The sequence below is a fragment of the Engraulis encrasicolus genome, chromosome 9 (assembly GCF_034702125.1).
Source record: "Engraulis encrasicolus isolate BLACKSEA-1 chromosome 9, IST_EnEncr_1.0, whole genome shotgun sequence".
In the NCBI taxonomy this organism is placed as follows: Eukaryota; Metazoa; Chordata; class Actinopteri; order Clupeiformes; family Engraulidae; genus Engraulis; species Engraulis encrasicolus.
The window spans coordinates 35,575,781-35,603,010 of NC_085865.1; the positions used below are offsets into that span (position 1 = coordinate 35,575,781).

Consider the following 27,230-nt stretch of genomic DNA (forward strand, 5'->3'; position numbering starts at 1 on the left):
TCCTCCAGTCCCCTCTCCTTATTTTCTCTTCAAGCATTTCCGTGCAAGAGCACGGCGAGAGATCAAGAGTAGAGCAGGCCAGGGGCAGACTTGAGCCCTTGCTCACCCCTCTGTGAAGAATGCTGGGAGTCTCGCCACTCCGTCATTATTTGTTGTGTACCGTCGGCTGGGATGGTCGGTGTTGAGGCTGGACTTGGGGGATTTTTTTGGCAGACAGAGCAATGAGGTGATTGAAAGAGGGCCTCTGTGTGCCAGACACAGGCAGGGGCAGGGACAGTGATGGAGTGAGATGGGGTGAGCTGGGGTGATCAGGGTTGTTTTGAAGGGAAAGGTTAGCAAGAAGGGGTGAGAGGGAGAAAGTGGGGGAGGGCTGGGATGAGTGAGGCAGTTTTGGAGGATGGGGAAGTGGTGTTGGGCTGACATTTTGCCCAATGGGGGGGGGGGGTTAGAGAGAGGGAGAGAGAGAGGCTCTAACCAGGGGTGGAGTGGGGTGGGATGGTGTTAGTGTGGTGATGGAGTGGGGTGAGCAGGGCTGTGTCTTGGGGGAGCGTGATGGGCTGACTTGTTGGCCAGCATAGAGAGGGCTCCAGCCTGCATTCTCACAGCAGCAAGCAGCGGAGCACAGTACACAATACAGGGCCTGTCTGAGCAAAGGTGGATGGCGTGAGAAGGGAGCTCTACTTAGGGAGAAGGGGAGCCTTCTCTCTCTCTCTCTCTCGATGGTCTTTGCACAGACCTAGTGAAAAATGAATTACCATCACAGCCTAATGAGGGAACATATTGCTGGATATCATTTAATGTCACCTAATTAAATCCCAAATATTACATTTGGAAATACATTTGTCAGCATCTGTGTTAGATTATTTATTTTTTGGGCTTTTCACACCTCTATTAATCAGACAGGGCAGGGAGAGAAACAGAAAATGAGTCAGGAGAGACTTCAGGAGAGATGGGGAAGAATCAGCAGGGTTCCCCCTCGTCTTTTCAGTATTGACCCTCTGATGTTCCTCTGACTCAGTGCATTTCATACACTTTTTTTCAGCTGGGACCCCTTTTTGGACCTGTAAAATATCCCCCATATTCCAGGGCAACTCCTGCCAATTTCAATGTGCTGTTGTATTGCTCACGCTACCCTTGACTTGTCAGTACCCGGTGACGCCGCAGTTTTTGGCCCAGCCCTTTCTGAGATATGAGCTATTCTAATGGGGGCAGCTTTCGTTTACATTTTTTTTTTAAATGTGCATAGACCTACTCCAAATATTTTCCCAAAAGGTATGGCTGTTTGCTAGCTGTCTGCTGATGTTTTTGGGAATAAATAAAAATGTTTTTTTGAAATGTAAACAAAAGTTGTGATTTTTTTATTTGAAATTTACAGGGAAAGTAAATATAATCTGTCAGTATAGTTAAAGTAGCGTGTCACTGAAAAAAGTCAAACAAGTTGTTTCCCTAATCATACACAAAGATGTATTTATTGATTCAGGCCTTTTTTCCCCTAAAACCTCACCTTGGAGAGCTAGGCGTATTGCCATAGTTCCAGAATGTTTGTGGAGCAAGGCGGAGCCACATTCATTATGAGAGCCAGGTTACCTCACAAAGGCTTTGCAAGTGAGGTTCTCTGCCCATTGACTGTGGAAATGGTCAAGACAGTTTGGTTCATCCATTAATGACTCATCGTAATATTGGAGGATGCGTATAATTAACTCAAAAATTGACAAGTCCCTCTTTAGATGCTTCAGGTGGCGAAAATGTGTTTAACCGCTTCTGACAAACGCCTTCATTATTTCAAAATCCTCTTGGAAAAAATGATTTCTTAAAATGAGTAGGAACCCTGGATCAGCAAACAGCCTCAGTCCAGGGTCCCCGACACAATGGCACGGCGCACCAGCCAACCAAGTCGCCACTCCCCTGATAGCACAATTTTAAATATATGTGTATAATATTTATGTCTTGCTACCAATTACAAACAGGACAAGTAATATATACATTATCTCTATATAAAGCATTTGTTGCAAATTAATTATAACAGGTGAATAAACATCAGTGTATGCACACCTCATGATTTATACCCTCGAAACTCAGAGGATATTTTTAACCCAGAATAGCTAATTGAGAATTACTCTTTATGAGACTGGCTGTTTATCATTGACCTAAATAACTCCCCCACAATTTCCATAGCTCTCCCACCATGTAAACATTGTTTTCTACACCCAAAGGAAAGCGCAACTGTTACATAACCCACCACCAGAGGGCAGCCTCTTACCACAAGACTGGAGTCATTAGACCTAAATGGAAACATGTTAAGCAAGCAATGTGGCTCTCTTTTATATGGTCTTTATACAGTATACTAATCAGGTAATCAGATAAAATCCATTAATTGGGTCACTACTACAAACCCCAACTCCGGTGAAGTTGGGACGTTTGGTAAACAGTGAATAAAATCAAAATGATATCATTTTCAAAACAGTCAATCTATTCATTAGATGGAGAATAGTGAAAAGACAACATATTAAGTGTTAAAACCGAGAAAAAATATTGTTTTGGGGGACATATGTACTCATTTCTAATTTGATAAATCCAACACGTCTCAAAAGAGTTGGGACGGGGACAATAAATAGCAGCAAATGTCAAGGAAGACTAAAAACAAATAAAAAGACAACACTTAACAGTTAAATACATTAACCGATGAGATGATTTTATATAAAAAAAACAGTGTTAATTCCTATCTTGGACATGATTTCACCAGCTTAAATGGTGGGTGTATTCCTTGTCATGTTTTGCAATGTTTTCCTTTCTGTAGTGCTTACAGTGTGACAGGTCTTGACCAAAAGCCCACCATTTTATCACCTGCTGGTCCTTATGATGGAGCCAAACTGTTAAAACATAGTAGAGAATGCAATTTGACCTTACTATGTGGCAGTAATCGAAGATCTCCCTTCAAAATATAATGCATGAGTGGCTTTTCATGCTGTTTAAAACCCATTTATACCATTCAGCACTGTATTTAACTCTACAGATGAGTGGGTCTACAGATGAGATGATCTTAACCAATGCACTACTGCACCCGCATGCCATCATGGAGGCTGACTTTTGAAGTTAGCACTAACACAAGTTGGATGGTCCATTTTCACTGTAGCACAGGATGTGCAATGCTCTATTATTGTCAAAAAGAATGGACTTCTACAACTTCTGCTGACTTCTGTAAGCAAAGGACAGTTTCCCATGTCTTCTGGGTCTATTTCAAGTGAGCTCAGGTGCTTAGGAGAATGTTACACCCCTGTATCATTTGCACGCATTAAGCATTCTTAATATGGTCAATTTTCAATAGCTCTAATTCCTGGAATGCTAGAGTGAGACTACAGACAATATATATTTCATGATGTCATGAACCTATACAATGATTTTAGTAACAAAAATATGTCTTATATACACTCAATCGTGGTAAATCAAAGGGAATTCAAAAATGTATGTCATAACTATGGTAATTATTCCCTTTGCATCTTTAATTCTGAGTGACTCAGCCTCTCTATGATGATCTTATACCTGGACACCTACATTGTCCGTCAGTACAATTCATTTTGAAATGTTCTTCTTTGTTGTTTTATCTTATTTGGATGTTTACTAAATTTCATCGATCCCCGTCCCAACTTATTTGAGACGTGTTGCATTTATCAAATTAGAAATGAGTACATATGTCCCCCAAAACAATATTTTTTCTCGGTTTTAACACTTAATATGTTGTCTTTTCACTATTCTCCATCTAATGAATAGATTGAATGTTTTGAAAATGATAGCATTTTGATTTTATTCACTGTTTACCAAACGTCCCAACTTCACTGGAGTTGGGGTTTGTATTACAATTCAAATGGGTGAATTATGTAACAGCAGCCTAATATAATATAACACTTATGGGTCATAATTGCGGCGTAGGCCCATGTCTTGCTACGCAGCATCCCTTCTTATCCAGTCAAGAGTAACCTGTATGCAACTAGACCGTTTTTTTTTAAAGACTTTTTCAACAATCAACAGTCATGTTGCTTTTTGAGCACATACACACAAACTCACAAAAAGACAGACGACAATTATTTTCAGCTTTCTTGCATTTACAAACTTTGGCAAGCGCTTCTTTATTGACATCCAAGCTGTCTGACAAAAGTCACAGCTTTTTCTTTCAAATACTTTTTTGTTCTCTTGACTGACAGTGGATTTTTTTTCTTTAAAAAAAGTTTTTAAGTGACACATTCGGCTGGCAAACAATTTCAAAAGAGCGCTACTTTTTTGACACTAGATCTTTAAAAAACATTGGCCTTCATAGCACTTCTGTCTTTCAATTCTGACACAAAGAGGTCAAAACATATCTGCACCGGTAAAGGTCTTTGGGGACAGTAAACACTTGTATTTTTTTCTTTTTCTTCGTCTCCCTGTTCTAACGTACCCTGACATAAAAAAGTAATGATGCTCTTAGGAGTATAGGCCTTAAAAAGGTGAGAGTGCAAGTCATTGTGAATGTGGACATGCGTGCCAATTGTAGGACTGAGAATTCAAATGAAACTTAGGAGGCAGTACCCAAGATTCTAGAGCAGAGCTTTCTAGAATTATTGGACAGAACTTGGTATGGTCTACTTGGTATTTTATGTGCTAGGATTGATGATAGTTAAGAGGAGAAACACATTTTTGTATAACCTGGCAAGGTTGTCAATTTGCACTGTCTTTCAGAAAGCTCAGAAGCAATTGGTTAGTTCTACTGCCTTTGAGTTCTATGTCCCCTCACCAGTGACCAGTGATGCAATCTGGACAATCGCAAAACTATGACAATCCAAGCACTTTTAGTTTTTTTGTGGGTGGGTGAGTGTGTGGTTTGTCCATGCAACATGCATAGGCAACTTCATTTTTTTTTAATCTGCTGAAATAACTCAAGTTTACACTGTATCTGAAACTTCTTCGTCTCTTCATAAAAAGGAAGCATTTAAAGCATCATAAACGTGGCAAAAGTGGGCCTATCAATACTTGGGAAACAGTAAAACAACATGGTTACAACTAACCCCAATCAGATACTGTACCATGTTGTCAAATTCCATTTTTTGCTAAACACGGATATGTGGACCATGTCAAGGCATATTGAAACAGAAACATCCACTGTAACCCTCAGTAGATAAATTCAGCAATTTAAAATGGATGCTACTGTTGTCGTATGTCAGCAAAAGAGTGATCTCCTTCTCAATTTATACAACTCAACTCAAAAACCTCCTTCCGCATGAATTCTAAACTACTCCCCAACCCTCCCACGCCTTCCCCACCCCCTCACCCTTCACACACAAAACTGTACAGTTGTCATCCTACGGTGTAAAATGTCTATATTTACATATTACAGCTTCTTCAATACAAAAAAAACGAAAACCAAAAAACATCCCTTGTGGCTGCATCCAACACTTGTAACGGAGAGTGGCACATTGATTGTTCCATGACTTGCTGAGTTTCTGTGTGTTAGGATTCCAGATTCTGGCATCACATTCCCTTTGGTGATCCTACTCCTTTTGCAGCACACAGAAAGTGTCTTTGTGTGTGTGTGTGTGTGTGTGTGTGTGTGTGTGTGTGTGTGTGTGTGTGTGTGTGTGTGTGTGTGTGTGTGTGTGTGTGTGTGTGTGTGTGTGTGTGTGTGTGTGTGTGTTTGTGTGTGTGTGTGTGTGACCTAAATCCATCTTATGTCATATACAACTCATACCCTCAAGGCCAGCACACACTTGCTTCGAAAAAAAGAAAGAAACCCCAACGCAAACATTTGTCAGTCCTTTTAAATGGAGCCTGAAATTGGCTGTGATCCAAGCACCCTAATCAGGGCTATATCTGTGGCTATATTACACTGCGTTGAGTCATTGACGTTATTAACAAGGAGCCTGCTTTGCCTCGCTCCCCATGCAGCTGTGTGTGTGTGTACTGTACTGTAATTTGCTCTCTGACGAGCTCTTCAGTCATTATGTGTGGGAGTGAACCTATGGAAATATATACAACAACAGCACACTCTAGCAGTTTGCTGTACTGTACTGCACTGTACTGTACTGCACTATGCAATGCAGTACTGTACGTATCTTCATTTCACCCTGTTTCACCTGATTGTTTCCCATCATGGTTCCAATTCATAGCGATACCAATCCAGGGTTCAGAAAGTATAAAAACCCTGCCACAAATTGTATCCAACCAGCTTTGAATTAGCTGATCGTGATAACCACTCAAGACAGGTAGACTAATTTCTAGTTACTCACTGAAGCCACCTGTGCTGGAATTAAATTGTGGCAGGATTTCAACTTTTGAACTGGATTTTTGACACCTCTGTCCATTCAAGGTATATTAGCTGTATGCTATTAGTCGTCCTTCATTGCCAAGCCTTTTCTTTCGTGCACTCCACACCACACACAGTTTGTCTGCAAGTCTGTCCATTTCCTCCAATCTTTTCCTCGGGCCTCTGTGTGGCCCATCCTCCATGGAGAAACCAACGCAGCGTTTTCCATGCTGTCAAGCTGCAGCACAGGGAGGCTTTTTGGAATCTTCTACCCCAATTCAATATCCTAAATATACAAGTGAGAGGATAACTTCTGAATTAAGTTTTGCAAGCTATTGAATTAAAACGCTGATGTGATCATCAATGACGTCAAGCTTTGCGTGACAAGGCCGTAGGGAGGAAAGGATGGGAGAAAGGAGAATGACTTGCAGCCATGGTAACAACAGCAGTGGGAAACTCCATGTGATTAACACCTACAGTAAAGACAAAGAAGACTGCCAAACAAGACTATTTACACAATAAAAATGTCACAAGCATTTGCTCCACTTTCCTGTGGTTTGCATTTTGAAGTTGTGGCAATGAACCCACAGTCTGCAACTGTACATCAGAGCTGTGATTCTGAGTCCTTCATACAAAAAAGGGAGCATTTGTGCACAAGGTCTGGCTCGACTTTTCTCTACATTTTGGTTAGGTAACATAGTGTGAATCAAAAAAAAAAGACAAAAAGAAAAACATGATGGTTGTCTTCAGACACCTCAATGCGTATAACACTAAAAAACCTGATGGTTGTCATCAGACAGACACCTCAATGCTGAACATTATTCAATCAATACTGCCTCGTACTGCTCAAATATATTAAATATTAGTAAATACGCCTTCATGATTTAACATTATTTAAGTGAAAGTGTAAAAATTACAATCAAATATAATTTAATGTGATTTCCCATTTCGATCCAAAGAAAATCATTAATACTTCAACAAGAATTGACCTCTTTATCAACTGAGGTGCACTGTCAAGAGAATCTCAGGAGAACCGAGAAATATTTCTTCCATTAAAGCTGCCTGACTTAAATACTTCATTTTAGGGACTTCAAAATTTTAGGAGCGATGTTAGACGTTAGACTTATTCTTTTAAAAGAAACATGAGGCACAAGGACCATGCTTCTTTGTGTTTTAAAAAATGCTTGAATACAAACACAGACCATATTGCTCACAATGTAAAAAAAAACCACACTCCACTCAAATGGCTCAGGCCCAATAAAACATTTTTTTGTGAAGGACGTTGTTTTCAAGTCCTCACAACTATAAACATGAAGAGATGTTTTTTGTGTGTAAGAGAGGGGGGGTCCTACAGAGCTGTCCAACAGATGGCACCATCTTCAGATTTCTTTTGTGTTTGTGTCTGCTCAGATCTGTCCTCAAGCATTCCGTCCAGGGACCAGGTGGCAAAATCACACCGTTTGGCCCAAACCTCTCTCCTAAAAGACTTCAACATGGCACCACCAAGGCTCACCAAGGGCTTGGCTATTTGGGGGTACTGTACGTGGAGAGCAGAGGCACACCATCCCAGGTTGAGAAAGCAAAAGTCCTGCTGCCACATACTCGTTCCAGCCAAGTCACTGAACCAGCTGCTCATCTCAGTAGATCAGATCAGCCAAGTACAGAGCACACGCAGAACAAATGACACATGACAGAAAATTCACTTTCTCAATCCAGTTTGCTCGCCTCTGGCGGCGAAGACGGGAGAGAGAGAGAGAGAGAGAGAGAGAGAGAGAGAGAGAGAGAGAGAGAGAGAGACAGAGAGAGAGAGACAGAGACAGAGAGAGAGAGAGAGAGAGAGAGAGAGAGAGAGAGAGAGAGAGAAGGATGCAGGAGAGGTGGGATGAGGATGATGGATTATCAGAGGAGGCCTGCAGTGGAGGAAATTCCAGCCTTTGTGTGTGTGGGCGCCGCCAGTCACAGGTCAAGGTGTACAGAGTGTACGCAGATTGCAGGTGTATGGGCCATCTGGCGATCCACTCTCTCTCTCTCCCTCCACTCTCACACACAGAGCAACATCAGACAAACAGTTCCAGGCAGCAGGCGAAGCAGATGGTGGGCTAGACGTCGGGGGTCGGCTCCTCGGATGTGATCGGTTATTCAGGGGGGTGAAGGGTAGAAGTGGTAGGGGTCAAAGGTCAGATTTAGGTGTTCCTCATGGCCAGTGCTTGCTCTAGCTCTTGTCTCCTCTGCTGGATCTGTGGAACAGAGGAGAGGGGTCAGAGTAGGCACAGCATGTGTTTGAGATACAGGGGCAGTTGGCTTTGGTCTTGTGATTTCTCCTTCCATTAATTATATTTCAAAGCATGCATTCCCAGAATAAATCACAACTGTGAGTGAATCTCATGGGCTGTTCTACACTGAGCTAAACAGACGGTAAAATCTTATGTATCAACCCCTTAGCGCAGAGCCTATGTTATAACCTTACTGTCACAAAAATTGTAATGGCTATGTGATATTGTCCCATTTTTGGAAACAAGAGTGAAATGATTGGGTTTTACCTTTCTCCTGTACTTCTTGCAGTTCCCTGAATACGGCAGTACAAAGTTTACCTCCAAGCTAGCAGTTAACATTGAGTCCTATGAGACCGGCTGGCGGCTAACTGGTCTCATAGGACTCAATGTTAACTGCTAGCTTAGAGGTAAAATTTGCACTGCCATACTCAGAGAATGGTTGAAAGTACAGGAGAAAGGTAAAACTCAATCATTTAATTCAAGGAGAGGTGTAAAATTAGCTTATTTCCAAAAATAGGACAGTATCACTTTAACGCTCTCTGTAATGCCATAGCAATGTTGTTATGATGCACTTGAGTATTTTCAGCAAATAGTGAATAGGCCAAACGGCGACCCCATCTGCCAAATTCACAAGGTTCGAGCTCCAGTACCATTAGTCCTGTTATGCAGAGCTTTTATCTATTATAACTTCTATTAGAGCTTCTAATGTATATACTATCATCAAAATGGCAATTGTCATGTCCTGTTATATTATAAGACTCTTGGTAATTATTATTACTGATTACTAAAGGTCTTGTGTACTGTTGTAATGGTGTAGTACTAAGTTAGCTACGTTTTTGCAGTCCCTATCACAGCATTCCACTGGTGGATCGGCGAGCATTAAGGTGCTACGATTTTCCCGAAAATATTGAGTAGCGATCCCATCTGCATGTAAGGACTACAGCATGTTTAAGTCCTGTGATTGTCTCACCTTAGAGTAGAAGTATCTGCTTACGGCCTCCTGTGTCCAGGGCTCCTCGTAGAACTCAGCCCTGCGCTCCTCCTCAGGGTTCCCCACCACGTCAGTCATCAGCTGTAAACACAGGCCAAGGACATCAGGGACCAGCGCCACCAAGAGGCAGGCACCATTCAAAAGCTGTACAGCACTTTCCAGTTATGACAAATTAGGGCCATGCCACAGAAAGTGAACATGAGGAGTAACGTCACCGAAGGTTTTTTTGTGACATCCATAACAGCAGTTACTGTAAATGCTGTTTTTTTGCATGACGTGAATGACTATTACAAGACGATGTTCAAATGGAGGAAAGTACATGTTCTAATGGAGGAAAGTGCATTCCTCCTATACAGTATATTGTTTTTTTAATATACGTTTTGGGCTTTTATTTCATTATTTGAGACATGACAGTTACAGCGTGACAGGAAGTGAGTGGGGAGAGAGAAACAGGGAAGGATCGGCAAATGTCCCGGCCGGAATCAAACCCGGTCGCCGGTGTATCAGTCCAGTCCCCAGCCGACTGAGCCGAGCCACAGCTAGGCCCCTGCTACGTATATATTCTAACCCCGTGGCACCCACCTTGAGGTCTCTGCTCTGGGACTTGAGCCAGTCCTGGATGTAGCCCTTGGGGTCCCTGGAGAAGCTCAGCATGAAGTCTCTCTGGATCTTCAGCTGGTTGATGGACTCGATGGTCTCATGGATCTGAAATGACAGGATTAAGACCCTCTTTACACATTTATTTTTGTAAACGCATACGTCTGGGACGTTTTTTTCCCCCCAAAGGTTTCTTTATTGATTTTTTTGTGTAATAACAAAGGTTTAGTTTACTGAATGTCCATAGTATAAAAGTTAAACAGTATGGGAATGATATCACATATTGGCTATACCAAGGCATAAAGAACAAACTAGACCCCCCAATCCCCCACCACCCACCCACCAACCATATACAGTACACTAGGCCTTTTGTTTACATGTAAACAGTTTTAGCTCCCTAAAACTGATATTTTTCACATAACGTGTAAACTGGATCAAAATATGAAAATGGATAAAAAAAAATATCAGCTTTTAAAAATACTAAAAAATATCGGCATACATGTAGCCAAGTCCTAAGTAACCAAGGCACTGTGTTATGGATCATGCAGCAGCAGCAGCTGTGAGCATACAGTACAAGCCAAGTCAATAGATGTTGGACTCAATAGATGTTCACATGGCTCTGAAATTAAATTAAAGGAGATTGAATTACTCAGGTCTCATGGAAATATTGCAGGCTGTATGTGATGGTTATGATGCCAGATGAAATATGTACATTGCTGTGCAGTGGAGCAGTGGCACACAAATTATGAAGTCGTGGTAGGCTTACTGCAGCTGTAAGTCAGCAGCTGTACATAGAGTATATCATGCTGTGATGTGAGTGTCTGGGATTTATAGCCTTATAGTGTTTTATGCACACAGAGGACAGATTTAATAAAATACTGTACCAAATATATTCAAAAACATAAAAGGGTGGAGGGGATCGCTTCACGGTCAAAAAAAGTGACAGCTCATAACAAACAGGCATCTAATGAAAAAGGCTGCATACAACACTGACCACATTTGATAATTTTAACAATGACGAGCTCCTCAAGTTTTCGATTCTTTCCGTCGCTATGCTTAAATATTATTGTAGAAAATTTGTAGCGCTTAGCAAGCCAAGTGTGGCAGCCATCCGTGCAGGCTACCTTATTGTCCAATGAAGCAATCTCCTGCTGACAATTGAGGAATTCAAAATTTTCTCTTTATCTTCTGTTATGCTTAAATAGAATTGCGAAAACCAAGATGGCTGCTGTCCTTGTGGGGTACCTTGTTGTCCAATGAGGCGATCTCCCACTGATTACTGAGGGATTCATAATTCTCTCTTTTTCTTTTCATATGCTTAAATGATATAATTCAAAGATGGCTGCTGTTCTTGTGGGCTACCTTGTTGTCCAATGAGGCGATCTCCTGCTGGTTGGCTGTGGAGAGCAGGAAGCTGCTCATCTGGGCCTTCAGAGGGTCCTCCACCTCCACGTCAATATCATAGCACGCCGTCTTCTTCTGGTCATTTGGATCCACACTACAAGAGGAAGGACTGGGAAATTACTAGATTACATCATTTCACGTTACCTTACATGTATTTATATTATACTTTGTGAAGTAGAAGTAAAGACATAGAACATAGTTGTAGTCACTTATAGGACTTTGGAGTTTGAAGAAATTCCACCCTCAAAACTTCTGATATGACAGTTAGGGAGCTAAACACCACACCAGAAGCTCTTGGGATAAAGGGTGACATGTCATGAAGCTCCAAAAATAAAGTCACCTTGCTTCCAGCTTCACCAACATGGCGTGGATGAATGAGAGTCTTCACAGATTTATTAGAGTGACTAACCTTTTGTAAACTAGACTGCCTGTGCAGTCGCCTTCGACTGCTTAAGGTATATCCCCGAAACGCGACGCTTCCAGTCCCCCATCATTCCTACCACTCCCGTCCACCATTTCGTAAATGTATATGATACATACAGACGTGACATGACGTGCATAGGCTTAAAACCAAACAACTATTGTGAAAATGAAGCAAAAAATGGGGCAAATGGTAATACTGTTTTAATGGTTCAGTGAATCTACCACATTAGGTACAGTGTAATAACCAGTGCAACAACATTTAATGCCATGTAATACCAGTGTAACACCATGTACCAATCTTGTACTTACATCATGTATTTGTGTGTAAGTGGTATTACAGGTATTGCATACTGTTACACTGGTATTACACTGTTATTACATCTTATTAAATACATTACGCTGGTTATTACACTGTACCTAATGTGGTAGATCCACTGAAAGGGTGAACCTTTAAAATAAAGTGTTACAGGGCAAATCAATCCACCCAGTCAGAAGTTAAGTGCCAAATGAAAATTCCGCCATTTTGAAATTATTGGCCTCCAAAATCTAATCAGTTCATGAATCTTCAGTTCAGTTCATCCAACGGGTCAGAAGTTATGGGCCAAACCAAAATTCAGCCATCTTGAATTCAGCCATCTTGAAAGTGTTGGCCTCCAAACTTGAATAAGTTCATGAACCTACCCTAGAGCAGTGTTTCCCAACCTTTTCTGTCTCGCGTACCCCCTAAGCATGTTAGTTGTGCCATGAGTACCCCCTAATTCATGTTCTGTATCGCTTTCTCTGTCCTGATGTGACTGCTCCATACATTTGTTATAATAATAACATTTCCCAAGTACCCCCTGCAGTGTGCTCGCGTACCCCTAGTGGTACACGTACCCCTGGTTGGGAAACACTGCCCTAGAGCATTAACACACCTAATCTGGGAGAATTCCATCCACCCAGTCAGAAGTTATGGGCCAAACAAAAATTTGCCCATCTTGAATTCAGCCATCTTGAAAGTGTTGACCTCCAAACTCGAATCAGTTCATGAACCTGCCCTAGAGCATTCACCCAAAAAATCTGGGACAAATCCAAACATCCGTTCAAAAGTTATCGCGTTAACACGAAAAACCTTACGCGGCGGCGGACGCGGACGCGGACGCGGAGGCGGCGGCGGACGCGGCGCACGCAAAACCATTACATCCCCGACGCTCCGCGTTTCGGGGATATAAATACATTTTTATGACTTTATTAACGATAGGACAGTGAGAGTGACAGGAAACGAATGAAGAGAGAGAGATGAGGAAGGATCGGCAAAGGATCCGAGTCGGAATCAAACCCGGGTGGCAGCCCATTGCCCTACCGTTAGAGCCACGGGAGGGCTTAGATTAGAGTTTGTCAACGGGCGCGCTACAGCCCCCCGAGGGAGCGTTGAAGAGCCCCAGGGGAGCGTTGAGAAGGATACAGTTGAGAGGGGGCAGTGCCTAGTTGTCATTGGGGGCATTAGTCCATTTCATTGTTTAATACTAAGAGGGGTGATGAGAGCCTTATCATGAGGTCACAGGGGCGTTGGGAAGCTTAGGATGAGGTCAAGGGGGCGTTTGTTCAAAAAAGGTTGAGAACCACTGGCTTAGAGTGACTGACCTGATGACGTGGTTGATAACTATGGGGTCTGGGGGCAGCAGCAGGTTGGTGAGGCGCTGGGGGATCTCGGAGAACTTGAGACGAGGACAGTCGAATATCTGAGGAGAACCGAACACAGGTTAGCATTAGCATTAGCTAGCATTAGCATGTGTACAGTACAGCCAAGCAAGCAGTCACTCCTCACTCCTAAATAATAATAAGCAGGGAAGAGTAGCACAAGCTCCAACATGAGTTAAGGTCAAGGTCAAGGTCAAATGAGACTGGCCATGAAGGAATTGTCTGATGTCAGTTTGAGGTGTCTGAGGTACTACATGCTATACAAGGAAAGAAGATAACCCTTTAAAGTCAATTAAATTACTTAACCCCTTAAGACACGGCTTTATAAATTAGCTGTTACCAGAATGGCAATGACCAAGTCATAAAGTATTACTAAAGTCCCTGTGCACTGACATAGTAGTGTAGTACTATAGTAGTTAACTTTCAATGCCTATTACAGTGTGCCACAGGAGGTACGGCGTGCATTAAGGGGCTACGGGACACTGTGCAGTAAAAAGTTTATTAAGTGATAAAGTCATATTTTCTAGTATGGCCCAAGTACAGTCATTTTTATAGCTAAAAATGGCTACTTCTGGAAATTCAAAATGGCGGACCATGGAGAAGATCCCCCTTTTCATGTATGAAAAGTGCAATTTTCCAGTCATAATGAATACTTAAAATTTGATGGTGGTGGTAATAAACAACTAAAAATCTGACACAGTGTTAAGTAAGTTACTACGATTTTAATTAATGTGTCTAAAACCCTGACAAATGATGTATATCCTTTTCCGATGTTTTCAAAGAAGATCCATTTGGACATAAACTCCTTTCACTGACTACCTGGGTAATTTGGTGAACCTTACTAAACCTCAGATCTTTATCACAGACTGCAATATTGGCAAAACCCTCTTTGATGCGCTCAACAGGCCACTCACCTGCTGAAAGTACTTGTCACAGTTGATGTACTCCTTGTCGTGTGAGTCCTGCAGCTTATTGGTCTTGACGTACTGCCAGAGGGCCTGGATGATGCAGGAGCGGGTCTGGGTGTGGATGCCCAGCAGGCGGGCCAGCCGCGGGTCCAGCTTAAACTGAGGAGGCTACGGGGAGCAAGAAAAGGCAAATTTATTTGTACACTGCCACTCGATAAGCATAACTCAATTTTCCTAACAGGCATTCTGGGTGCTCCTAGGTAGATGGGCTCACATATTATTGGAATTACCTGTTGAGACCACGACATGCCGTTTACTGTCTATTTTAACATTAGTCCACCTCTGGTGCTTGGTGGTAAAAATGAAAGACAAACACATACTGCAGGCAGAAGGCCTATAGTACTTTGTCTCTCAGGTGTGATGCTGGGTACAGTGAGTTTGTGTGAGTGCTTGTGTGTGTATGTGTGTGTGTGTGTGTGTGTGTGTGTGTGTGTGTGGTGTGTGGTGTGTGTGTGTGTGTGTGTGTGTGTGTGTGTGTGTGTGTGTGTGTGTGTGTGTGTGTGTGTGTGTGTGTGTGTGTGTGTGTGTGTGTGGTGTGTCTGAATGTCCATGTGTGTGTGTTCCTGTGTGTGTGTTGTGCCCACCTGGTAGTCCAGCATGAGCAGCAGGGTGCAGCGTACGCTGACGTCCCCCGGCCTCTTGACCTGGAAGCCGTCCGTCTCCTGGGTGGTGGCCGTGCGGTGCCACTGAGGACAGAAACACACACAGTAAAAAATGCAGCGTTAATTTAACACTTAGAGACTATGGAACAGGGCCCACTGGTGGGGCCCTAAAGGAAGTCCACGTGGGCCTTGAAATAGTTTTCTTTTTTTTAAAAAGATATTTTTAAGGGCTTTTTTGCCTTTATTTCAGATAGGACAGTAAAGAGCGACAGGAAGCGAATGTGGAGAGAGAGATGGGGTAGGGATGGGAAATGACCCAGGCCGGATTCGAACCCTGGCATGCAAGCCCAAATGTGGGGGCTTAGCGCACTGCGCCACAGCGCCCACGGAATTGTTTTCTAACCATCAAAAATAATATGTTGGTGCATTGCTGTTGAATATTTATTTGAGCTTTCAATGGGTCCGAGGTGGGCCCCGAACATTTGTGAAAATGTCAAGAGGGGCCCCAATTTGGAAAGGGCTGCGAACGTCTATTCTAGGGTGTATTTTGGTCCCAAAGTACTCTATAAGTGTTGAATTAACACTGCAGACAGACAACACACATGGTATGGTACACATGCTCACTCAGCACAGTCAGCAGACAACATGATAAACCCTCATAGACAAACTAGACAGAATACACCCAGTGATGGGCTTAACAGATGGTGGTGATGTGTAAGTACATTTATCTTAACATTTCAAACCATCAACATCTAACTCCAATCTACCACACACACACACTGCTGTATCTATTTTCTTACATTTATTCTAGCTCTTCACACACAGAGATATAGATATAGATATAGATAGAGAGAGAGAGAGAGAGATAGAGAGATAGAGAGAGAGAGAGAGAGAGAGAGAGAGAGAGAGAGAGAGAGAGCGAGAGAGAGACAGAGAGAGAGAGAGAGAGACAAAGAGAGCGAGAGCGGGAGAGAAAGAGACACAGATCTGTCACAAAGCCCACCACTGCTGGCAACACTTCTCTCCCTGTTCCCAACTAATTGGAAAGCGCCATACGGATGGAAATGAAGAACAAAGAGACAAAAAAGACAGCAGGATATTCATATATAATAAGAACCATGAAGAGGGAGGAAGAGAGGGAGGGAGAGAGAGAGAGAGACAGAGAAAGAGAGAGACAGAGAGAGAGAGAGAGAGAGAGAGAGAGAGAGAGAGAGAGACAGACAGACAGAGAGAGACAGAGACAGAGTCAGAGACAGAGACAGAGAAAGAGAGAGACAGAGAGAGAGAGAAAGAGAGAGACAGAGACAGAGACGGAGACGGAGACGGAGACAGAGGATGATAAGGGGACTTTGAACCACACATAAAAGTGGCCAAACCAGAGGGTGGTTCTCTATGCTATGGCTCTGTGGATCTCTATGCTCAATAGCCAGCCAGCCAATACCCAGCCAGCCAATGCCAATAGCCCGCCAGTCAGCTGGTCATTAGGCCTGGGCATGGGGAGCTGGGAAACTGGGCTTATCTTACTAGCCAACTGGGCCGATGACTGTTAGTGCATGCTGTTGCTGTGCTAGTACTATAAGGCTGCTGCTGTCTTGCCTTGCCTTGAATATGATATGTGATGGCAAACCATAACCCCTATGAATGGAAAATGATGATGACTTAAAAGAAATCTCAGAAAATGACATGGGTGGGTGAGGGAAATGAAACGGAAGATAAATTACAGAGAGCGCCACACAGTTTGTGGGCAGATAGAGGCCCTTGGCATCTGATGATATGCAGAAGTGTTCTAAAGATGGCTGCTGAAGAGCTCTAAATAAATGGTTTCAAAACATGCCACCCCCCATCCCCATCTCCTATCCCAATCCCCAATCCCTTTGCTTTTGTCGCTTGTGTTTTTATTTTCTAACAACTTATCATTGTAAAAATGGTAGAGAAGCCTCCATCTTACCTTTGCGTGGCCGCCCATCAGCTGAAAAGAGAAACACTTGAGGTTCTCTGGAGGAGCGTTTGACCACTTACTGTATGTAGAACTATGCATGCATTGCAAACACCTTCGCTGCTTCTACTGCAGCTAGTACTGTAGCTACACATCACCACTCAGACTTTGCAGCCTAATATGATAGGCTCTTGAGATGAGCATTTGACCACTACTGCAAGTACACATGCACTGCATTGCAAAACAACTTTACCAGAGAGATCATACTCCTAGAATCTCTGCCTCTACTGCCTCTGGTTTGGCCTCTCACACACCACTCAGTCCCGGCAGCTTCATATGATACGTTCTTTAGATGAATGTTTGACCCCTACGGATAAATTGCAAAGATGTCACTGTCTCTAGCTAACAAGAGACCAACTTGTTTTCTGTGCTGCTATATGATCATTTCTCTAGATGAGTGTTTGACTACTATGTGTTTGGGATGTCAACAATTAATCGATTAATCGACTTTAATGTTTATGTTAATCGATTAAAAAAATGATTGCAATTAATGGCCAACTCAGCTGGTGAGAGAACTGGGTGAAATGGGCATGTTAAGAGGGTGTGTGAAGAGTGGGAACATTTCAATCACCTTTGGATTAAAGAATATAAATCGAAATTAATTTATATTTAGCACTTTATCTCACTTTTACAATTACCAATTAATTGTAAATCGATTGATAAGGTCAATCAGTTAATGAATTATTCGATAATTTGCATCTCTACTATGTATGCATGCACTCAGATGTGTATAAAGTAAAGGTAGAAGTCCTGTTACAGTGTATCTACCTCGTTAGATCTATGTAGTGGAATAACTGTTGTAAAATCATGTGCTAGTGTTGTAATTACACCAGAGTACTACTTCTAACTGTACTTTCTACACCTCTGTATAGTGTACATTTCACCTCAAACACCTTAACTGTCTACAGTAGCTACACACCACAACTCAATCTCAGTGGCCTGGTAATACGATACTGTACTGTATGTCTGGACACTGCTGAGTGAGTGTCTTACAGGGCTATCCATTTACGGCAAAGTGAGTTTGTTCACTTGAGCTACACACAAATGTTCGGCCTAATCCATTTTCGCCTCCTAAGCATTCATCTTTTCTGTAGTTACAAATCTGTGGAGTAGCCTACAATCGTATGCTGCGGAGTTGGATGAGCTGCTGTACATGTAACTAGGTTGCAAATGTGACATTCATAGTATAATGACATGAAGGAGAATACTATACACTGACAAACACAGGTACTATGCAGGTAGAGCAAACACATTGTATGTGGGTAGAGAAAAAAACACATCTAAGGTACACCACAAGGGACTTACAACACTACATGAGACTTACAGCAATAATGCCAAGTTACAGCCAGATTTCTTTTAAATGCTTGTACAATTCAGTAAAAGTAAAACGAAAGTAGATGAACTGGACTGGTCATGTCTTTATACAGTATCTGTTGAAGACGTACTGTAATGTCCATTCGAAACTGAGACATTATCACTGAGGAAACCACAAGACAAATGGGTAAGTGAGACAGAGAGAGGGTGAGTGAGTGAGAGAGGGTGAGCGTGCGAGAGAGAACAGACTGTGTGTGTGTGTGTGTGTGTGTGTGTGCGTGTGTGTGTGTGTGTGTGTGTGTGTGTGTGTGTGTGTGCGTGCGCGCACGTGCATACATGCATGCATGAATGTTTATGAGTTGTGTGAGAGGTAGAGACGCCAAGAGAGGTGGTGTCTAGGGTGTGTGTGGGTGTGTGTGTGTATTTATACTTCTCTCTGTGTGGCCTGTGTATTTATGCTGGTCTCATTGTATATTTGTACTCATGTGTAAAAGAGAGGACTATTCAAGTTGAAGAATAGTCTTTAATGCTATTTAGACAGATGTCCCCCTTTTTGACTGGGCAATGTGTGGCTCGATGAGTATGCACCCATCATTTAATTCAAGCTGCTGATGTTCAATTAAACACAATTTTAAATTTGGACAAAACTGGTACTTATTTTTCATAGATGATGCACGTTGTATTATTACTAGACTGTCTTCCTCTCAACACACGTGTTGCAAATAATATGTCACTGCAAATCATCTTACATTGAAATCCGAGTACATTTCATTGCAGGACAGAATATGAACTGTTATACTTATGATTATACAGTGCATTGTGTTGTTTGCGCACAGCAAGCCCCCTGCCCTCACTCTAGTCTATGGCCTTGTGTGTGGCCGAACCATATCGTATTGCCATGTGTCTTTGCAGTGGAATGAATGAGGAGGCCACAAGTACAGTATATACACTGGGGAGGGCACGGTGAGGCTGAGAGTCATCATGTCTGAAGACATATTGAACTCGGCAGCCATAGGACACAGCATAGGACACACACACATACACACGCACGCACGCACGCACACACATACACACACACACACACACACAGGCCACTAAGACAAAGAGCGAAGGGCTGCTGTGAAGTCATTAGGTCACAGTTAGCCATGAGCAACAGGGGCAGTATGCAGAGCCCAGCACAGCCCTGCCTCACACAGACAGACACAACAAGCACAGCCCTCTGGGGGCTGTTGGTTTATGATGCTTGCTCTGTGTGGTTTATATTATCATACTTTCACGGCTCAACCTGGTTTACATTAAGCTAAAACCTCCTTCCAAAATTCAGCTCCCTTCAAATGAATGACTGACCTGAACACTGAAGGCTAGCTGACCTCACGTTGTCATTGAGCAACAGCAGAATAAGAATTAGAATTAGAATCAGAATCAGAATCAGAATCAGATGGTCTGTTCCAAACTCCGTACTGTGCACTGTGTACTGAGGTTGAGTGGACTTTCCAATCTCAGAGAGTAGGCAAAATTTGTGGATTAAGTATCGCTCCAAATGGCTTTCTTACATTACGCTCAAACGCCCTACATACCGAAAGTGCGAAAAGGTTGGTGAGTATGGAAATTGGAACAGACCAAGAATCAGAATAAGAAAGAATGGGAATAGAATCTACTATATATAACAGAAGTGATTTGAGAATGTGAGATGAATGAAGAGTGCAGTGCACAATGTTTTGTTCTTTATTTTGCTCTGAGGAAGACTTGACTCACCTCTACTAGGTGGTTATCGGGTCCATACAGGTCTTTGTCCAGCTCGATGACCAAACTCTTAAAGAACGATGAGAACTTCCTCTTCTGTTTCCCTACCTGTGATTTATATAAATAAAAAAAGATAGATTAGGACAAGTTGAGTACATTAAGAAGGCAAAATGAATTATAATAACACATTTCAAACACATTCACAGCACAGTGGAAAGCATTGTTAAACAGAGTACCACAAACCTGCTTAGGTAAATAAATAATTACATACGCTCCATTTTAAGCATACTAGATGTCATTTGCCCTTGTATATTTCGTCTATGTGCAATGTGCCGAAACAACTGCAGTTAGTAAAGTCCACATGACGCTTATGCAATGTTCCCAATCCAAACTTGCTTTACAAACATTCCGAAACCTCAGGCTTACTGCTGTAAAAAATACTTATTTAGGAAGATCCATAGGGGAACGAAAAAAGAAGGAAGAAAGAATGAAAGAAAGAAACGAAAAGAAAGTCAGTAAAAAAGTCCGAAAGGAAAAAGAAAATCCCCAAAATTCGTCCCCTTAACTTTAAGTATGGTGCTGCTGTGTTGCTAGGAGACGGTTATAACAAAGACACTTCTCTTGCAGTGTAACCACCAGTGTCACTAGCCACAGCCACAGCTCCACTGTAGGGGCCTGCCAGTGGTGACCTGACCACATCACACACTACTAGCCGCTGCCTCACAGGGTTCACTTCCTACCCAGAATTGTCTCCCAACAGCCTCAGACACATTCTCTGCTCTGTCAGTCACTCCGTTTCATACTCTCTCTCCCCCCCCTTCTCTCAGTTCTCACAGGGAGAGAACTGTTGTCAGGAGTGGTGGGCTGAGTGACAGATCTGTGTCTCTTTCTCTCTTTCTCTCTCCCAGTTTCCCCACACACACACACATGCAATCTCTTTGTGTTTGTCTTGCTCCTTCCGCCCCCATGGGGTCCACTTCCTCTCAAAATATTCTCCCAGTCCCAACTGCCTCGGACACTCTCTCTATACCTCTCTTTCTCGGTATGTCTCTCTTTGTATCTCTGTATTCCCCCTCTCTCTATCTTCCCCCCTCTCTCTCTCTCTTCCTCTCTCTCTTCCCCCCCCCTCTCTCTGTCTCTCTCCCTCTCCCCCCCTCTCTCTCTCTGCTCCCTAGCAGGGCCCACTTCCTCCCAGAGTTCTTTCAACAACAGCCTCCACAGCTGCCGTGGAGATCTCTAACTGATCTCTAAGCGGTGGCCTAAGCTGAGCTGAGCTGTCCTCAGCACCAGGCAGAGTGTGACGGATAGACTAGAGAGTCATGTTGTGCTTGTGCTACTGCTTCCTCCTCCTCCTCCTCCTCCTCTTCAGCCTCTGCCTTCTTCTTGAAGAGCTCTCAGGGCTGCGTGGGTCTATCAAAACAATCAATCAGCCCCCTCGCCCCTCGCCGACAACCCACACCTCCCTCTCCCCACCCAGCTCCCGGCCTGGCCAAGATGCTGTACTGCGGGCCAACCATAAACACACACTAGAACTAATCATTACCAATGTTTATGTCTTGGGCTCAGAATGAGAGAAACAGAGGGAGACAGGGATAAAAGAGGAGGGGAACAGAGAGAGAGAGAATAAGAGCAGGCCGAGAGAAAGAATGAGAGAGAGAGAGAGAGAGAGAGAGAGAGAGAGAGAGAGAGAGAGAGAGAGAGAGAGAGAGAGAGAAGAAAAGGGGGCAAGGAGAAAGACTGAAAGTGACATAGAAAAAGAAAAAGAGAAAGAATGGGATCAGAGAGAGAGGGGGAGAGATGGAGACAGGCAGAGGGAAAGAGAGAAGCAGAGAGAGGGGGAGAGAAAGAGTGTACGCAGAAAGAGAGAGAGAGAGAGAGAGAGAGAGAGAGAGAGAATGAAAGAAACAGAGAGAGAGAGAGAGAGAGAGAGAGAGAGAGAGAGAGAGAGAGAGAGAGAGAGAGAGAGAGAGAGAGAGAGAGAGAGAGAGAGAGAGAGAGAGAGAGAGAGAGAGAGAGAGAAAGAGAAACGGGCACAGCATGGGTTCGGTTGCAGTGTGCAATCAGGGAGCTACCAATTTTCATATTTGACTGGTGGGGCAACAGAATGCAAGCTCATCCTGGGAGGGAGGGGAGATGAGATGTGAAGGGGGATGGATGTGGGCGCGAGGCGAGCAGCAACGGGGTATATTTAACTTTGGTCCCCGCAAAGCCACAGAACTGCTGCTATAGGCAGGACATGAGCTCATATGTGTGAATGGGGTGTGTGTGTGTGTGTGTGTGTGTGTGTGTGTGTGTGTGTGTGTGTGTGTGTGTGTGTGTGTGTGTGTGTGTGTGTGTGTGTGTGTGTGTGTGTGTGTGTGTGTGTGTGTGTGTGTGTGCATGTGCATGCATGTGCGCACACACTGGCATGCATAGTGTGCGAATACACTGCACACGTATGTGCGTGTGTTGGGTCACGTGTGTGTGTGTGTGTGTGGGTGGGTGGGTGTGTGTGTGTGTGTGCATGCGCGCATACAGTATGTGTGTGTGTGCACAACTGAAGGCCAGCACCTAGAGCCTTGTAGTACAAAGACAACAGATGACCAAGCGTTTAGATGGTGAGGTCTTCTCCCTTGGACGTGAGGCATCTTTACGAGGACAGGGCAGGCGGTGCGGAGTGGTGCGGAGTGGTGCGGAGTGGTGCGGGACGGCGAGGACAGGGAAGCTGACAGGGGAGGTGGCAGGCAAAGAGGTCAGTTGCTCCAGGGCCAGGGAGAAGGGGGCCGGGGACCAGAATTGGGTCCTGTTTACAACTGTATGCATTGGGTGGGAAGGGGCCTTTCAGATGACTTTGTCCTGGGCTCATCCAAAGCTGTCAGCAGCCGTGCAGGGTGGCGTGTGGTCGGGCGCACGGCGGACTCGGCTGGATCGATTCGTACATAAATTATAAGGAAGGGCGACGTCCACAAATCTCGGCTGCTGCCACACAGAACGAGCGTCTTGTCTCGGCTCCACACTGCCATTAAGCAGCCATGAAATACGACTTGCACTGCGTACACTGCATCTCAATTCTGTACTCCGGTCAAAGTCTCCCCTCGCCATGCCAGCCCATTCAATTCAAAGTCCTCAATGTTTCCACCAGGCCAGATCAAAGGCAAGCTGTCTTTAAAAGGGTAACACGACTCGGCTGTTAATGTCATTGGGAGTTATGGGTACAATGTTTGTAAAGGGTACTTGTGCAGTAGATAGGGTTGAGGAGGTTCCTTGAAGTGGGAATACTTATGTAGTTGAGAAGCTTGCACTCCATCCTTTTCTCTCTTCCTACAGTCATACACTTCCTTTGTAAAATACATTTTTGGGCTTTTCTTGACATTTTTGGTTAGGCCAGTAGTAGAAGAGAGCGAAGGACAAGGATCAGGATATGACCTCGGGCTGGATACGCTACACAGTCTCACCCCAAGTAGTCAATATCTGAGTACCTTTGACCAGACTGCAATTTTTGACGTCTTGGGTATTCCTTCCACGTCACATTTTGACTATGTCCTCAAAGGCACCCCCTTGTGGCAGCATAACGTCATTGAGGTTAGGTTTAGGAATAGGTTTAGGGTTAGGCCACATAGTCAAAATGTGACGTGGAAGGAATACCCAAGACGTCAAAAACTGCAGTCTGGTCCAAGGTAGTCAGAAATTGACTACTTGGGGTGAGACTGCGTTGGGATACGACCCCAGGTCCCCGGCGTAACAATACAGTGTCTTAAGCGTTTGAGCCAAGGCCAGAGACATACAGTAACATTTTGATTGTAGGACAGATTCCTGGTCCAGCCACAATTACTTCCTGCGGTGTGACGCAAAAGCATCCCGTCAGGCAAAATATTTTTATAACGCAGGGTCGAGAAGACTACTGGAGGTCGGCATACTTACGTCGTCAAGCAGCTTGCCCTCCACCCTTAGCTCCCAAGATGCGATGCTTCCGTCTGAGTCGTCAGCATCGGGCTTGGCTGGGTTGAAGGTGTTCGAGATGTAGAGTCGCAGTTTTCTTTTTTGCTGCAGAGAGATGGGATGAAGCAGAAAAGCAAACGCCGTCATTATCCGCCACAATGTAGGACTTTTTAGTCTCTCAATATCAGTGTGCAATGTTAACAAAGGTTGTCAATACGATAAGGAAGATAAAGCATAGCATGTGTCACTAGTGTAACAAAGTGGGATCAAGTCCAGTCTCCTAAATGGGCATGACTTTCCCATTAAACTTACAGTAATTCATTCTGAAACCCTTATTCTCCTAAAGGGGCATGGCAGCCATAAGATGTCAGCTTAGAATGTTGCATCATATTGATTCCAGAGGACACTCCTTACGAACCGTCTCTTCCTTATCAACGGTCTCCGTGTTCCTTTTTGTAGACTCTCTTCACCACTGAGCAACATACTGTATATACAGCTATGTCTTATATGGGAACAAAGTTTATTTTTCCTGCATTCCAGTGCAGCACTTTATAAAATATTCTGCTCGGCACAAAGCCCCTTCCTAAATTTTCTACATTACTGTATATGTCAGTGTTGGTAACCATAGACATTTATTCTTCCTAAATCAAAGCACATTCCAGTGCATCCTCAGTTGCTCTTTTATGATTTTCTTCCGCAGCATATTGCACACTCAGTATAAAATGCACTATACAAATAAAATTGCCTTGTCTTGCCTTGCCATGACTTGCCTCTAATAAATCCCACAGTTATAAACCATAAGCCATTTGGCGCTTATGGGGACCCATAGAGAGGACTCTGGAGAGAAGGAAATATCCCACCTAACGAAGCTCTTATACAGTCCAATTACTGGCTTTATGTTCTGCCGTAACGGCTGGTGCAGTCATCTAAGGCCCTTGATTGTGGCCTAATCTCATAACCTTCTGCATTACTCCTCGGAGGTTGTCAATATAATGGCACAGTTTTCCTGGAAACGGCCTCGGGAGGGATCTCCATAAAGCTCTTTACGTTTGAATTGCTGTACATGCATGTAGCTCATGCTCGGGCTTGTTGTAAGTCATGGCAAGTCTGAGAAGAACGTCTGTCCTTGGGAGGGTAGTTAAGCCATGGCACTGCTTGACATGTTGGGTCCTTTGAAAGCATACAGTTTCCCTCGCCTTTGATCATGACATTGGTAGCACTGTATAATAAAACTGTATATTAATTAACTACTTCTCATTTGCTAACTGCCATTTAACATGTCGGTAATGATTTCACCAAAAGAAATAATGTGGAAGCAATGGCTACCACATGATGGAGAAAATATTAAGGAAGACTTAATAAGGTCCCGGTCCCAACGGTGGGCTGGGAGAAAAATTCTAGCATTCACCCTCGAATGAGGCATTATTATTATCTGTGCAGAGACAAGACAAAGCTTTTCGGCATCAGCAGGGCCACTAACAGCTTTTGCTGGGCCGAGGACCAAATCATTTGAAAGGGTCCCCCTCTCAATACATACAATGTAATGGGGTACAAATTCTCTTTCCCTGGACCCGGGACAACTGACCAGTTTGTCGACGGGCCTGGGCACCAGCAACACCAGTGTCACTGCCTCTTCCTTATTTGGCACACGCTGGAAGCTCAACACCCTCGCTGCCAAGCACTGACCCTGTTTTGCATCTCCTCTTTATTTTTAGTTTTAGTTAGCCTCATTTACCTGAGTTTGCAGCCTGCGGGCACCCAAGCTGCACATTTACAGACACAGGATGGGACGGGACAGGGCGGAGCGGGATGGATGGACTCATCTCAGGGACTCTGTGCAGTGCTATACTGCAGGTGTCAAACTCTGTCCCCTTTGGCGTGGTGGTTCATATGTGTTTATTAATTTAAATCGCATGTTTGGAGCTTCGATCACCGAGTACAGTGTCTGTTATACGTATGTACTCTACATGGTGCCGTGAACAATAAAACTTCACTTTGACTTTTGACTTTGAGTGATGCCGCTTGTCGTCCTACAATACAGCACAGCCACTCAGTTAAGACAATGGTGCCTTGGAGGCTGGCAGCACATGGCCAGGATAAAACACGTGGCCTCATAAAAAAGAAGAATAAGGCTAATTCAAAGCAGCTCCAGCCAGCCTAGCGTGCCAGCCGCAGCCATTAAGGTTAGCTAGCATACCTTCATGGGCCTCTTCAAGGCCTCCTGGATGTCAACCCGTTTGCGCATGATGGTCTGATCCAGTTTGCGTTCGAAGGCCAGCAGGTCCATATAGGCCTGGGACTCAGGAACCAGTTCCCGGATCTGTTGAAGAATAAGCATATAGGCAAAGAGGGAAAAGGGGGTCAAAATAAAATAGAATAGATTAGAAGAATGGAATAAATTTTATTGTCATGCAAATATGAAATTTGTCTATGGTCTCATAAAAACATAAATGGGCATTCAACTGCTCAAAACATAAATACATACATACACACTGTACATCATTGCATTCATCCCTTCCCTCTAGCCAGCGTCCCTCTAGCCACCCTTACCAGCATATACATCATATACAAGTTAGATGCCAGATCCAAGCACTTGTGTTTTCATTACAATTATCACAGACCGATGAGACAAAGGGCAGCTGCAGAGCCGCACCCCCTAAGAAAACTTTTTTTTTTTTTTAAGAAAACCCTTCGGGTCAACATCTGTGGAAAAAGTGTTACCATAACATCTACACAGTATCAATATTTTATTTTCGAACATCGCCAACATCATCACTGTCATAATCACCAACCTCATCATCGTCATCGCCAACAACAACACAGTAGCACATGGGAAATATCATCAAATGTATCAAACAATAACACGTTGTCACTCATTTTTTACAATGTCACTAACACAAGCATGTCTGTGATACAACTCTACTCTTTTGACAGGAATACAATGGACTTACAACAGGAATACAACAGACTGGAATTCCATTACTATGTCTTTATTTGGTCTGAGACATTTTGGATGGCACCTCGTTTTGACCACACTGACACCCTCT

At 43.6% G+C, this 27,230-nt stretch overlaps 1 protein-coding gene across 5 annotated transcripts in view; it reads right to left on the reverse strand.

Moving 5' to 3' along the window:
• Nucleotides 1-8,071: 8,071 nt before the first annotated feature.
• smarcd3b (SWI/SNF related, matrix associated, actin dependent regulator of chromatin, subfamily d, member 3b) overlaps nucleotides 8,072-27,230 on the reverse strand; it is a 57,321-nt gene continuing 38,162 nt past the window's right edge. For 2 of the 5 annotated variants that reach the window (XM_063207047.1, XM_063207046.1), the window contains 11 exons: nucleotides 26,381-26,503; nucleotides 24,166-24,288; nucleotides 20,278-20,373; nucleotides 17,402-17,515; nucleotides 15,195-15,296; nucleotides 14,557-14,718; nucleotides 13,586-13,683; nucleotides 11,498-11,633; nucleotides 10,121-10,243; nucleotides 9,518-9,619; nucleotides 8,072-8,511 (listed from right to left, as the gene is read on the reverse strand). In XM_063207047.1, coding sequence (XP_063063117.1) covers nucleotides 8,458-8,511; nucleotides 9,518-9,619; nucleotides 10,121-10,243; nucleotides 11,498-11,633; nucleotides 13,586-13,683; nucleotides 14,557-14,718; nucleotides 15,195-15,296; nucleotides 17,402-17,515; nucleotides 20,278-20,373; nucleotides 24,166-24,288; nucleotides 26,381-26,503 — 1,233 coding nt within the window. In that variant the 3' untranslated portion in view covers nucleotides 8,072-8,457. Of the gene's footprint in view, nucleotides 8,512-9,517; nucleotides 9,620-10,120; nucleotides 10,244-11,497; nucleotides 11,634-13,585; nucleotides 13,684-14,556; nucleotides 14,719-15,194; nucleotides 15,297-17,160; nucleotides 17,182-17,401; nucleotides 17,516-20,277; nucleotides 20,374-24,165; nucleotides 24,289-26,380; nucleotides 26,504-27,230 lie in introns of all 5 variants that reach the window. The other 3 variants (XM_063207050.1, XM_063207049.1, XM_063207048.1) reach the window with 2 other exon arrangements.